The 15,243-nt window shown below is 34.8% G+C and overlaps 1 protein-coding gene across 1 annotated transcript in view; it reads left to right on the top strand.

Moving 5' to 3' along the window:
* The window catches only part of LOC116710676 (receptor-type tyrosine-protein phosphatase eta-like), a 53,547-nt gene extending 38,657 nt beyond the window's left edge, over positions 1-14,890 (top strand). Inside the window, 26 exon segments of the mRNA XM_032549837.1 lie at positions 862-1,105; positions 1,107-1,123; positions 1,220-1,323; positions 1,325-1,472; positions 1,958-2,082; positions 2,392-2,590; positions 2,677-2,937; positions 3,333-3,596; positions 4,551-4,811; positions 4,898-5,158; positions 5,554-5,817; positions 6,905-7,171; positions 7,366-7,629; positions 7,843-7,991; positions 9,308-9,413; positions 9,528-9,615; positions 9,698-9,742; positions 9,835-9,843; positions 9,941-10,028; positions 10,721-10,811; positions 11,004-11,080; positions 11,286-11,420; positions 12,655-12,771; positions 13,013-13,173; positions 13,285-13,420; positions 13,514-14,890. Coding sequence (XP_032405728.1) covers positions 862-1,105; positions 1,107-1,123; positions 1,220-1,323; positions 1,325-1,472; positions 1,958-2,082; positions 2,392-2,590; positions 2,677-2,937; positions 3,333-3,596; positions 4,551-4,811; positions 4,898-5,158; positions 5,554-5,817; positions 6,905-7,171; positions 7,366-7,629; positions 7,843-7,991; positions 9,308-9,413; positions 9,528-9,615; positions 9,698-9,742; positions 9,835-9,843; positions 9,941-10,028; positions 10,721-10,811; positions 11,004-11,080; positions 11,286-11,420; positions 12,655-12,771; positions 13,013-13,173; positions 13,285-13,420; positions 13,514-13,648 — 4,016 coding nt within the window. The 3' untranslated portion in view covers positions 13,649-14,890.
* Positions 14,891-15,243: the final 353 nt, after the last annotated feature.

Genomic DNA, 15,243 nt, shown 5'->3' with positions numbered 1-15,243 from the left:
CTTAGTCTATAGTTCCCTAAAGTTATTAGTTAAGAACTTTGTATTCAGTGGAGGATGATGGAGCTGAAAGAGGGCATCTGACGGTCTTTTGACAGGTTTTTGATTGATTTTTCCCTCACACATACCTGAAAAAAATGAAAAAGACAAATTTTAAGACTTAAAAATGTTGTTCTCTGGAGCCAAATTATATAGTGAAAGGAGAAAATATTGTGCACAACTGTTCTTTTTGTAGTACTTTCTCTCTTGATAATTACCAATTATCATAGTTATTGGTAATTTGTATTTGTCAAAATGGAATTTAGGCAATTTAGTTTTGCCCTCAGGAAAGTATGGGACACAAATCAGCACAGAGATGACGCCTCATAGTCTTTAATCCTTCAAAAATAGAATCTCATAATATTCACAGATTTTTATCTATCTATCTATCTATCTATCTATCTATCTATCTATCTATCTATCTATCTATCTATCTATCTATCTATCTATCTATCTATCTATCTATCTATCTATCTATCTATCTATCTATCTATCTATCTATCTATCTATCTATCTATCTATCTATCTATCTATCTATCTATCTATCTATCTAATTAATCTGTGATTAATCTGATTAATTGATCGACAGTACTACTATATGGCCAGAATAATTATTTGGTCAGAATTAAAGTCTTCGCATTGGTCATGTTTTTCAACTTTCAAACTTTTTAGCCCACCCAGTCTGTTGTATAACTGTTCAGATTAAATGCATGTATTTTCAGCAATACCTGCAGATTAAGCAAACATGCATTTCTTGTTCAGATTTGATTCTTTTTTTTTTAATTTTGAATGATGTTCATTGTTGTTTCTAAATTTCTCTTCCAGTTCCTGCACAGGTCTCAGACATTTTAGTCATAGGAACCACCTCCAGCTTGTCAGTGAACTGGACAAAAGCAGTTGGGCAGGTTTCCTCATATCTTATCCAGTTATACAATAACACAGATTCCTTGATATACAACACAAGTCTGACTAACGAGACTACACAGTATACATTTGAGAATTTGAAACCAGGAGTGCTTTACCATGTTGAGGTTGTCACTAAAAGTGGACCAAAGGAGAGCAAGCAGAAGTGTTTACAATGCAACTTGTAAGTTTCCTAAATTTAGTGATTTTGTTTTTTATCTGCACTTGGATATGCATTGGTTATTCTCATGTTTGTGACCTGATTTATTCTTCTGCTTAGTTCCTAACCCCCCTGGCTCTATCATGGTGGAGTTTCAGACCAACAGTTCCATCAGATTTAATTGGTCCCTTCCAGCTAACATGGACCCTCCCCAGAACTTCACCTGTGTTCACTAAAAATGACTCTTATGTTACCAAGAACAACTCGTTCCTGTTGGAAAATCTTGAGTCAGGATCCATGTACACAGTTTCTGTAGTCACTGTTGGTGCGTGGGGTTATAAGAGTACCATACAGAGCACACAAAACTATACAAGTGAGTAAACACAAACAGCCAGTTTCATCATGCTCATTACTGTGAATAAAATGACAACAAGTGTTGTCATAAAGTTTGTCTTCGTTGTACTCAATTTTAAAATTGCACTAACAATTCAATTAGCGCTACTGCTAAATTCATATTATTGAATTCTTGTGTTAAGGGACTATTTCATATATTTGGAGGAAGTTTTTTGCACATGATCATTTTTAAAAATGTAAAATACTTTGACAACATAAGTTTGATCATTCTGTTATTTGTTCTGTTAATAGAGATTATTTAACATTCAAGTCATACATTTTTAACACTTTTAAAACATTTGTAAAAATTTAAAGACATATTTCTTTTACTGACATATTTCTTAAACTTTTTTCCTAATGTATGATCTTGTGTTAGTTTTCCTACAATTGTCCCTCCTGTGTGATCGAACCTAAAAAGACTTTAATAAACGTATCTACTCTGATCACTTTTATCCTGTTTTTTAGGACCAAATTCGGTGACGGGTCTGACAGAGACAGGAATCACCCCTAGTTCAGTAACCCTGAAGTGGAATCAGGCAAACAGCAAACCACCCTACATTTATGAAGTGCAGCTTACAAGTGATTGTTCTTAATGTATCACAGTGGAAAGTGGTAAATGATGCAACAATTACATTTAATGGTCTTAAGTCTGGGAGCAAATACAATTTTACCGTCACTACAGTTACAGAAGATTACACTCGAGCAGAGTCTGTGAAGGTTTTCTACTATACAAGTAAGTGCATCGTAGCTTGTAAGAGCATGCTACAAATGACTTGTGCAAATATGTTTGGGTTTTTTTTCTCCAAAAACAAAACAGTTTATTGTCTTGTTTTCAGGGCCTTATAATATCACAGATTTAAATGCTTTTACCTTAAACACAACTGCTGTTTACCTAAACTGGACAAAACCATACGAGTACAAGGTCGACTTCAAATATCGGGTGGAAGACAACGGGCTGTCACAACCAAACTACCAACTCAGAAGCAGAAAACATGACCTTCTCAGATCTCATCTCTGGAACCAACTGCAGCTTCTGTGTTACTGTCATAGCAGAGAATGGCACTGAAGGGAAAGAGATCTGCACCACTCAGTACACTAGTAGGGCTTTACTGTCTTCCCTTATTTTTTCTTTAACTTGTATCAGTGTTGAATTGTTTACATTTTTTATGGCTGTACATCAACAGAACCCAATGTGGCATTGCTCAATATCTCCAATGAGGGATTCAATGATTCAGTCCTGGTATCATGGACCAAACCTCCTGGAAATGTGGAGAAATATGAACTTCATCTGAACTGCTCCTCAGGTTCAAATCAAACAGCAATGCCCAGTTTTAATAACACCTTCCGGTTTTACAACCTGCACGCTGCAGAGCTCTGCAGTGCTGTGATGATATCACACAGTGGAACATTCAGAGTACCATCTGAAATTGTTACAACTGCAACATGTGAGTATCACTAATTATTATTCTTAGTAACTTTTGTCTGTTTTGATGGGGGGTTTTTTTACGTACAATTAAAATAAGTGCAAGATGATACTTAAAAATAAGCTTTATGTAATTCTTACTAATCTCCCCAGTAAATACTACTACAACAAATAATATAAATAATAATGATAGAAATAATAGTAATAGCAATACAAATTGCCTCACCATGTCTCATCAACTTTCCACTGTTGGGGAATATTTTAGCTATCTTATCAACTTCACCCTCAGACACTCCCTAAATATGTTGTTAAACTCGGTGTGCCACAAAAAGTACCAACCAGCCCCCAATATGTTTGCGGAAATTTTCCAAATGCATACATGATTAATTGTACATGTGATGAATTCTGTCTTTGCAGACCCAAATCCTCCTGGGAATATTGGCATCCAGAAGCAAACTACCAGTTCTATTGAACTGCAATGGGGACAAGCACCTCATATGGAACATGCATTCAACTACAGCTACAAGTTGACCTACAATTATTCTCAGAACGAAATTCCTTCTAACAAGACAAATTACATTTTGTCCCAACTTCTGTCTGGGACTTCCTACAACATTTCTGTGACAACTGTGGGACCAATGTATTTTGAGAGTAAATCTGTTGACATATACGTGACCACAAGTAAGAATCTTATTTTATTCATCATTAATCTCTTATATCAATTACTCTCACAATGTCTTGTAAAACAAATACTTTCCAAAAACTGTTGCAACCACAAACTTCAGTGTATTTCATTTTATGCTACAGACCAACACAGTGCAGCACAAGATTTAAATTTGTATTTACCACCTTTTATCCCTAAATAGAATTTTGTTCAGCGGGTTGCCATTACACATTACCTGTTTAGTGAGTAAAGATGATATTTTTGGAATATAATCTGGGTAAAAACAGCTCTTATGTGCTTAAAGCTTTGTTAGCGTGAATCAGTTACCAAAAAGCATCATTTGGACCAAGAAACACAGCAGAGAGATTCAGGGATAAAAGTGTGAAGACATTTGTAGTGGATTTAGGTTATATAATAATAATAATAATAATAAAACAATGCTCTGAGCTGTAAGGATCTCAAAGACCACTGTTTGATTCACCATCCAAAGATGGAAAGAGTGTGGCCCAACTGCAAAACTAGTGAAATAGTGCTGTAAACCTTAACTGTAAATCTAAAAGTGCATTAATCAGAGAAGCAGCCATGAAGCAAATGGTAACTTTTTAAGAGCTCCACAGATTCAAAGCTGAAGTGGGAGAATCGTTCGACACAACAGCTATCTGTTGAGGGCAAAAATATGTCCTTTGTGGACAAGGAGGGGATATAGAAAACATATCAAAGAATTTGCTCTGGTCAAATGTGCCCAAAATTACAGTTTTTGACATGCATATAAACATGCAATGAAAACTGGCATTGCACATTTCCAGCAGGAACAGGGAATCTGCTGAGTTGATTAGAAGATGAAGTTGGCTAAATACATGGCAATCCTAGATTATATGTTTTTGAGGGCCTTATAATATCACAGATTTAAATGCTTTTACCTTAAACACAACTGCTGTTTACCTAACAGCAGTTGATTATATGTTTTTCAGGGCCTTATAATATCACAGATCTAAATGCTTTTACCTTAAACACAACTGCTGTTTACCTAAACTGGACAAAACCATACGAGTACAAGGTCGACTTCAAATATCGGGTGGAGACAACGGGCTGTCACAACCAAACTACCAACTCAGAAGCAGAAAACATGACCTTCTCAGATCTCATCTCTGGAACCAACTGCAGCTTCTGTGTTACTGTCATAGCAGAGAATGGCACTGAAGGGAAAGAGATCTGCACCACTCAGTACACTAGTAGGGCTTTACTGTCTTCCCTTATTTTTTCTTTAACTTGTATCAGTGTTGAATTGTTTACATTTTTTATGGCTGTACATCAACAGAACCCAATGTGGCATTGCTCAATATCTCCAATGAGGGATTCAATGATTCAGTCCTGGTATCATGGACCAACCCTCCTGGAAATGTGGAGAAATATGAACTTCATCTGAACTGCTCCTCAAGTCCAAATCAAACAGCAGTGCCCAGTTTTAATAACACCTTCCGGTTTTACAACCTGCACGCTGCAGAGCTCTGTAGTGCTGTGATGATATCACACAGTGGAACATTCAGAGTACCATCTGAAATTGTTACAACTGCAACATGTGAGTATCACTAATTATTATTCTTAGTAACTTTTGTCTGTTTTGATGGGGTTTTTTTTTACGTACAATTAAAATAAGTGCAAGATGATACTTAAAAATAAGCTTTATGTAATTCTTACTAATCTCCCCAGTAAATACTACTACAACAAATAATATAAATAATAATGATAGAAATAATAGTAGTAGCAATACAAATTGCCTCACCATGTCTCATCAACTTTCCACTGTTGGGGAATATTTTAGCTATCTTATCAACTTCACCCTCAGACACTCCCTAAATATGTTGTTAAACTCGGTGTGCCACAAAAAGTACCAACCAGCCTCCAATATGTTTGCGGAAATTTTCCAAATGCATACATGATTAATTGTACATGTGATGAATTCTGTCTTTGCAGACCCAAATCCTCCTGGGAATATTGGCATCCAGAAGCAAACTACCAGTTCTATTGAACTGCAATGGGGACAAGCACCTCATATGGAACATGCATTCAACTACAGCTACAAGCTGACCTACAATTATTCTCAGAACGAAATTCCTTCTAACAAGACAAATTACATTTTGTCCCAACTTCTGTCTGGGACTTCCTACAACATTTCTGTGACAACTGTGGGACCAATGTATTTTGAGAGTAAATCTGTTGACATATACGTGACCACAAGTAAGAATCTTATTTTATTCATCATTAATCTCTTATATCAATTACTCTCACAATGTCTTGTAAAACAAATACTTTCCAAAAACTGTTGCAACCACAAACTTCAGTGTATTTCATTTTATGCTACAGGCCAACACAGTGCAGCACAAGATTTAAATTTGTATTTACCACCTTTTATCCCTAAATAGAATTTTGTTCAGCGGGTTGCCATTACACATTACCTGTTTAGTGAGTAAAGATGATATTTTTGGAATATAATCTGGGTAAAAACAGCTCTTATGTGCTTAAAGCTTTGTTAGCGTGAATCAGTTACCAAAAAGCATCATTTGGACCAAGAAACACAGCAGAGAGATTCAGGGATAAAAGTGTGAAGACATTTGTAGTGGATTTAGGTTATATAATAATAATAATAATAATAAAACAATGCTCTGAGCTGTAAGGATCTCAAAGACCACTGTTTGATTCACCATCCAAAGATTGAAAGAGTGTGGCCCAACTGCAAAACTAGTGAAATAGTGCTGTAAACCTTAACTGTAAATCTAAAGTGCATTAATCAGAGAAGCAGCCATGAAGCAAATGGTAACTTTTTAAGAGCTCCACAGATTCAAAGCTGAAGTGGGAGAATCGTTCGACACAACAGCTATCTGTTGAGGGCAAAAATATGTCCTTTGTGGACAAGGAGGGGATATAGAAAACATATCAAAGAATTTGCTCTGGTCAAATGTGCCCAAAATTACAGTTTTTGACATGCATATAAACATGCAATGAAAACTGGCATTGCACATTTCCAGCAGGAACAGGGAATCTGCTGAGTTGATTAGAAGATGAAGTGGGCCAAATACATGGACAATCCTAGATTATATGTTTTTGAGTCTGCAGATGACTTGAGATTGGATTGTAGGTCCGACCTATTGGCTGGAAAACATCTTTAAGAAAAAGCCATTGAATGGTTCAGATCAAACCACATTTGTTTATCCACTACTTTGAAAAAATTCACATAAAACACATTATTTGTTGCCAGGCACTGCAGTGTCTGGCTTACCGGACACTGCGGACACTAACATTTCTCACTTGTTTATTAAACCATCAGGACCTCACAACGTGAAGTCTCTCAAACTTGATCCTGATGAGGAACGTATCAATTTAAGTTGGATCCTACCTGATGAGTATAAGGATACCTATCAATTTTTTGTCACCTGGCAAAGCCACAATTGGACTTATGCTAGGAGCGCCACAACTGGTGGAACTTTATATAGCATCCCTGAACTGACTCCTGGTACTGACTACAACATCAACATCATCACTAAGACATCTGATGGAACAGGATCTGCCATAGAAATGGTGTCCAACTGCACAAGTATGCTCATAACATTCCATCTTTTATACAGTCCTAAATGCATGACATTGGATCTTGTGTGAAGTTATCTGTTTTTTGTGTTTTGAATACAATAAAACAAAATATAGGAAAATATATTTTCACACATTGTTGCACACATTTAACCAATAACAACTTTTTTTAAACTAATATTTATATCTACTTCACTTCGACAGATGCAAGTCCTGTGAAGAACTTAATAGGGTATGGACCAAACTCTGGAGATGCAAAAATTATTCTGGACTGGGACACGCCCAATGGAAACTACTCTAATTTCAAGTTTACTGTAACCAACACTTCCACCCTTTCTTATGCGAACGGTCCTATACACATTATTTCTAACCTTACTTACCATTCTATTTATGAGATTAAAGTAGAGACTCAGAGTTGTGGAAATCCTAGCACTCCTCAGTGGATAACATGTCAGACAGGCGTTGCAAGTAAGTTTGTTTCTTTTTTGTACTGAATATTTGAATAATTATTGCCTGTAAATAATATGTAGAAAATTTTAAGATTTTAGGTCAGTGAAGCAAGATCCATTCATTAGCTCCATTTATATATATTTTTTCAATGATTGTTTTTCATCTTTAGCTAATATTACTCACTATAAGTGATACATTGGTTTTTGATTCCTCTCTTTTCATTTTATACAGAGCCATCAGCCATTTCATCAACCTCTGTGAAGCAGGTGTCTAAAACTCACAAAACATTCACACTTAGTATTGAAACTACCCTGATAGACAACTCTAAAGGACCAGTGACTCATGTTGGGATTCTGGTAACAAGCGATGACATTGGTAGGGTTTATTTCTTTTTTCTTAACATCAAGATGTGCTCCTGTAACCCTGCAATAAATAGATTTAAAATATATTACAGTGCTTATTATTCTGTGTATTTTGTTTTCCTTTAAGCCAAGCATTCCTGATCTTGAAAAATTCCTGGTGAATACATACCATGAATGGAAATCAAAGTCTGCAATAGCATATCTTGCAACAGTAATGAACTATACCCAAACGATCCGCAGAAGTTCTGTTACCTTGGACTTTGAGATAGGAAATGGATCAAAGTGGGAAGGCTATGCTAATGATCCTCTGGATCCAACTGGAAGTTACAGGTAAGAAAACCACACTTAAATAAAAAAGATTTCCTTTTACACGAAAATGTTTGGCAACTTTACTGGCCGACTAGTGTATTTTGTGAAATTGCAATGTATTTTAGTTTGCTTTATTTACCATTTCATTCCAGCAATTTTTACAGGATTGTTTTATAGAGTTTATGCAATCTTGATCAGTGAGTATAGAAAATTTTTATTTTATGCTTAATCTTTTTTCGTAACCAAAATCAAAAATCTGAATTACTAAAAATAAATTATAGACTGAAAATACACTCTTTATTTCTGCTAATGTATTTGATCTCTGTAGTTTGTAAGATACAATGATGAAAGTACTAAAACACTGTACTTAAGTAAAAATAAACAAACTAAAATATACACACTAGTACAAGTAAATGTACCATATTAGCATTTAAAGTACTTGTAAGTTAAGTACAAACTTAACTTACAAGTAACTTTTCAGCAAGTCATAGGGGCTAGTTTTAAGTCAATAGTTGCTCAATATTTATGAAAAAGTACTAGATACATTGGCAGATTTTTTTCATTTATAACAAGAGATTTTATAAGTGAAATAACCTGCCATTAGTACCAGAACTTTTTCATCAATATTAAGAAATCATTGACTCTAAACTAGCTCTAATGTTTTGCTGAAAAGTGTGTCTGTTTGTGTGTACTCGTCTTGAAATAAGACAAGTACACTTTTCTTATTTCAGGTGTACTAAGATATTTGTACTAGAAAGTTGGATATATTAATTGTGTTTTTGTTATACTTCAATTTTTATGTACTTCAATTATTTTAACAAAGACTGATAAGGGAAACAAAATGTCTGCAATGGTAGAATTATACGGAAAAAAACTCCGAAAGTTATACCAGTATGAGATCAAAGTATAATCTAAGAGCATACTGTAAAAGAAAAATACACTGCAAATATAGCATTTTGAAATGTAGAAATTTATTAAGAATATATAAACTATGTTTTGTTTTTTTTCCTGCAGATATGCCGTAGTGGTTTGCACCTATTTGGTTGTGGACTCAGGAAAAATTGAACACCAGTAAATCAGTGTGTTCTATATCAGATTTGTCTATTGTGATTATTCTCGACAAAGACCCAGGTATCATTGAAAGATCCAAAATGGGACTTTTATGTGCTTATTTTAATTTTTATGTAATTTAATTGTTTTTTTCTCATGATTGACTGTGTAAACTTTGGTTTTATAAAATTACAGCTATCACCTATATTGCTATTGGAGCAACGTTGGGAATTTTTGGAGTTCTCTTTGTCATCCTTATTGGTTTTATCATCTATTGGAAAAGGTTTTTATTCTTTGTACCAATGAAAATAAAACAATGTTATTGAATCAGATGTTCATTATTATTCATATATTGTATTCTGCAGGTTATCCCGTAAGGAGTCTCCTGACATCCAGATTCAGTCAATGGAGTGAGTATTTAAGATTTTGCCAAATGATTATTATTTCAAACTCAAAGTCCACAATTGTTTATGTAATTATTACATTTTCTTTATTTTCTTAGGGGGAAAGTGTAAGTATAAGACATTGAAATTAATACATATATATATATTGCTCCTTTCTGGAGAATATTTATTCTCCCCTCTGAACAATGTTGCATATATGAGCAGAAGTGTGGCTGTGAGAGTGGAGGACTTTGAAGCTTACTACAGGAAGCAGAAAGCTGACTCCAGCTGTGGCTTTGCTGAAGAATTTGAGGTAAAGCATCACAAACATTTTTAGGCATTCCTAATCTGTAAATTTCTCTCAGTATATTGGTATCTGACAGTTCCTCAATATCAGAAAAAGTGTATTTTATTTCTCACCAAAATTTGGATGGACAGATTCCAACACTACATCTCACCTGCTAGAATGACTGACAAGAAAACATCACTGATTCTGGGAAAACTGACTTTTTCAGTTTTTCGTAGAGCTGATAATGTCCTGGTTTCTGCCTTATTTTTCATTTTAGTACAATTTTTTACCATTAAAGCAGATAGAGACTGCAATTCTGATTTGTGCAGTTTTGCTTTTATATATAAGATACAACATTTGTGCATGGTCCAGATTGATGAAAAACAGTGGAACATGCATCAAAGACAGCAAAACACACCAATTGTTGGAATAAACAAGAGAAGAATGAACTGTTTTCATCTCACCAAGTTAATGTAAAATTGTTGGGCAAGAATAGATCAATAATCTGTTTGTTTTCCATTAATACTTGTACATAAATACTGTACATTTGACACTGGACCCACATGCATAAAGACATGGCAAAATGATTTACAAAGTATTAAACTTCATAAAGTCACACATAGGAAGCAATTTATAGTTTTATAGTATCGGTAAGTGTTTTTTTTTTTTTATTTCTTCTGTACCCACAAGTTAATCTACCAAACTGTTTTTTAAAGGACCTGAAGCCTGTTGGTATAGCTCAAGCCAAACTACATGCACTGGCTCTTGAGAACAAGCCTAAAAATCGCTACAACAACGTGCTTCCTTGTAAGTCACCTTAAATTTTCCTTTGTCATTCAAAAAACTAATCCTCATTCTTCAAACAATAATATGTTAGCTATAACACATGGAACGCCCCACTGTTTCTGCTTGTAATGAGCATTTTTACCATCTAACACTTTAATTTTAACTCATAAATGAATCATTCATACTTCATTTACATACTTATTCATCTCCTAGATGACTCCTCAAGAGTGAAACTCTCTGTTGTCCATGGAAGTCCAAATGAAGATTACATCAATGCTAACTACATGCCGGTGCGTACTGACACTATTTACAGCTGCTTTTGGTCATTGCTTCACCTTACATCATCTTATGATCACATTATAACTCACTTCTTTTGTTTCTTGGGTTCATTTTGAATCAAATCTACATTCATTCCCCATTTGAGAATCTTTGTGAAAACTTAACTTTATGGATATTTTATACTGAGGGGTTTTTTTTTGTTTTTTTGTACGTTAGGGTTACCTTTCCAGGAAGGAGTTCATCGCAGCTCAGGGACCTTTGCCTGCAACAGTCAACGAGTTCTGGAGGATGGTCTGGGAGAAGAACGTCCAAACTGTGGTCATGCTAACACGCTGTAATGAACAAGGAAGAGTGAGTATGAACATAAAGAAATACTTTGTGTCGTACCTGTTCCTGATCCATGAGCAGTGAGTTCATCGATGTAGTCAGAAAGTTTTTACAGAGACAAAAGCTTTATTGAAAGCACATGGAGCCCCATAGGAAGGTATGGGGATTTTTTTTTTTCTCTTGCGTTACCTTGCAAAAGTATTGCATTCCCTTGCAAAAAATGAGCAAATACACCCTGGTCTTTTTTGTATACAGTCATATTGATAAGAAAAGTCCATTTAAAATTGCACATATGTACAAAACATGTTTCTACATTTGCAACTCTTTGGTACAGATGGGACTTCATATGAAAACAGCACTTAGAGAGAGAATACACAGGGGACTAGGAAATAAATCTCACACTAGGGAGCAACAGACACCAGAAATAAACTAGAATCCTACGAAAGGACTAAACTAACCAAGACTAATCTGATCAAAATAAGAAACTAACACAGAATAATAATGAAACTGAAATCAAAACAAACTTCAAAACAACTCAATAACCCTAGGATCCTAACAATGAGAAGCCTGTTTTATTTTTGTATTTTGCACCCACGTTTCTGGTGCATTTGCAACCTAAAGATAAAGATATAAAATTTCAGATATTACTTCAATGAGATATTAATATCCCTGGGAAAACCATAAAAAACCCTTATATAGTTACAGAAAGACCTTCAGTATTCAAGATGTCGCAAGAACTAACTAGTACATTACAGCGAGAAAATGTAAAATCTATTGTGGGAAACCATACTGGAATGCAAAACTTATTGCATGTAAATGCAAACATTTGGCAATGGTAACGCAAAAGTACTGCATGGAAATACAATAATTTTGGAGGGAGTCCAATAGAAAAAAATTACCCCCACAGTTCCATAAGAGGCTCCATAAAAGCAAAATTTGCGCTAAGAAAAAAGAATACCTTTTTTCATATAATTAATCTGAATAACAATCAGTGTTAAAAATCTACATTTTCTCACACTGGAGTTTCCATTCTTAATAAAAGATGACTCTAAATAAATATGAATAGACATTTAAAAAATTGTTGAAGCAGAACAGGAATACTTTTTGCTTCAGTGTGTTTACTAAAGTAAGCTTATCTAAATGCAGCATGTATAAGTCCAGCGATATCTATGAAATAAAAATCTGCTGCAATATAATATAACAAACATCGAAGTTTCTGAGTAAGACATAAACTAAAAGCAAATCAACTATCTTTCAGGTTAAATGTGAGCAGTACTGGGGTCCTGGCACCAAATACTATGAAGACATCATTGTGACAACAACTTCTGAAATCCAACTTGAAGACTGGACCATCAGGGATTTTGACATAAAAAATGTAACTTTATGTTGAAACCCACCCTTCCCCAAAACACATACACACACACACACAAACTCACCCCATCTTGGTAATCATATGGTTGTTTTACTAACACTATGCAACAAAAGGTATGCATAAAGTGTGCTTTGCAGATGATTTGTCATTCTAAGTTCTGAGTCAAGGGTTTTTGGATGTGCCCTGTCTTGATTATTCATCTTCTTGTAACTACTGTTTCAACGCTGACCTCCTTCTACCTCAGGTGAAAACAACAGAAGTCCGCTCAGTCCGCCACTTCCATTTCACAGCGTGGCCGGATCACGGCGTTCCAGAAACCACAGAGCTTCTGATCAGCTTCAGACATCTGGTCAGAGAACACATGAACCAGTATTCCAGAAACTCCCCCACAGTGGTTCACTGCAGGTTGGACACAACACCCCAAATTTACAAATGTTTTCATTTGGTTGGAAGTGTACGATATAACCTGCCATCTCCTGTCATTTTCCGCCTTTCTGTTTTGATATTTGCTCTCAGTGCTGGAGTTGGGCGCACAGGCACCTTCATAGCCATTGATCGCTTGATCTTCCAGATCGAAAGGGAAAACATTGTGGATGTGTACGGCATTGTTCATGATCTGCGAATGCACCGGACCCTTATGGTGCAGACGGAGGTAGGAACACCACACATCTACTCTGCTTTGTTTTTTACAACGTTTCACATCACGAAACATTTGCTGATTTTTATTTTTGTTTTATTGCTGCAGGACCAGTATGTCTTCCTAAACCAGTGTGCCTTGGACATCATCCGGGCGAGAACAGGGAACAATGTGGATCTAATCTACCAGAATACAGCTGCCATCTCAATTTATGAAAACGTAGAACCCAAAAGGGGATATTAGTCTGCTTTTTCATTTCTTTACATCTCTCCCTTTCTTTTTGGGTGAGAAATAACTGAGCAAACAAGTATAAAGGGAATACGTTTGTTAGAAACATCAACCTTTAAGGGTTTAATCCTCTTTTTTATATTTATTCGTTAAAAAAAATAGAGGAAACTGCATTTTTTTATGCTTCTGCCTTAAATTCTCATACCTGCATATTCTTTGCACTGCACAATTATTATAAAATTGCTTTCTACTGTAAATGACTCACAGATTTTTATTTTGCTCAGGTAGTTTTATTGTATACTGTTTTGGTATTTTTAAATAAACTTTTAAATCGAACTGTACAAAACAAAGGCTGGTGGTATGTGCCTTAAAAACAGCATTCATGCGTTTACACCAGTAGAGGGCACACTTGTCTTATTTTTTCTAGTTATTAAACAGGGATAATGTGATATTTTAAAGGAATTTTAAGTTATTCTCTCCTTGCCTAACTAACTGTAAGCCAATATGAACTGTGCAATGTGATTTAATGAAGGAGTTTATTTGTTTTGGTCTCTTTTTGTATTTATATGCACTGCAATGTGACAAATGCACTGGATGCATTTATGCATTTGTCCCACACTGTCCACTAGAGGTGTTTCTTTTCAAGTAATTTATGTTATATTCTGGCCAGTGGTTCTTGAAATGGAATATTTATCTTATTTCTCATTTCATCTCAGGAACTTCTTTCAAGAAGAACATTTTACTGGCTGTATTTGTGTTAAAATATATATAATGCACCAGTTTGTATTATTAATAAAGACATTAGTTCAATTGTCTTTTTTGCTCTTTCCTATGCTGTACATTCTTTAGAAAAACATCGTATTTCATTTCCTGTGACATCTCTTGTCCAGCTTTGGTCACTTCCTCTGTATTAAAAGTCACTGGAGAAGCAAAAATGTACATATTTTTGTCAGTCTTCCAAACAGCAGGATTTTCCATTAGCTTGGTACCTTTCTTTTTTTTCACAGTTTGATTTGTAGCACTTATGTTTTAATGAGAAATAGGAACATAAAATAGAACATTTTTTAGGATGTTTTAAAATGCTTTATGAGATGCTTGCTGGTTCAACGCAACTATGTAAAATGAGCTGAAGATATGTACTTTTTAAATATGTAAAATTAAATGGGATTAAAGATGTTGCAACATTGTGGCAACAATCTACTCTTTATTAGAATCTATTTGCTTCAATGCCAATAAAGCTAAACTGTCTTGCTAAAATGTGTTTTGGTGTTGATTTTTCTACATATTTTATCACTTTTTCTTTTTTTTTTGCATTTTTAAAAGCTGATGTTAAGTTTATTGCACAAATGATCACAATTATTGGACATTTATTAGATTCAATCACTATAATTAATGAATTTTGTTTTTAACTTTATGTCACAAAGTTACAACAAGTAGCACATAATTCTGAAGTGGATGGAAAATTAGAAAGTTTTCAAATATGGTTGACCTGAAACATTTGCAGCCCTAAACAAACAAACAAAGCCCTTTAGCTCTTGTGTACTTTATATTGAACTACTTTGAGGTATCAAGATGGTGGTAAAATAAGATTCTACCAGAATGTAGGGCTT

This window comes from Xiphophorus hellerii, chromosome 2, assembly GCF_003331165.1.
Source record: "Xiphophorus hellerii strain 12219 chromosome 2, Xiphophorus_hellerii-4.1, whole genome shotgun sequence".
In the NCBI taxonomy this organism is placed as follows: domain Eukaryota; kingdom Metazoa; phylum Chordata; class Actinopteri; order Cyprinodontiformes; family Poeciliidae; genus Xiphophorus; species Xiphophorus hellerii.
Note: the sequence above shows the minus strand (reverse complement) of the source record. Positions and strands in the feature narration are given on the sequence as shown.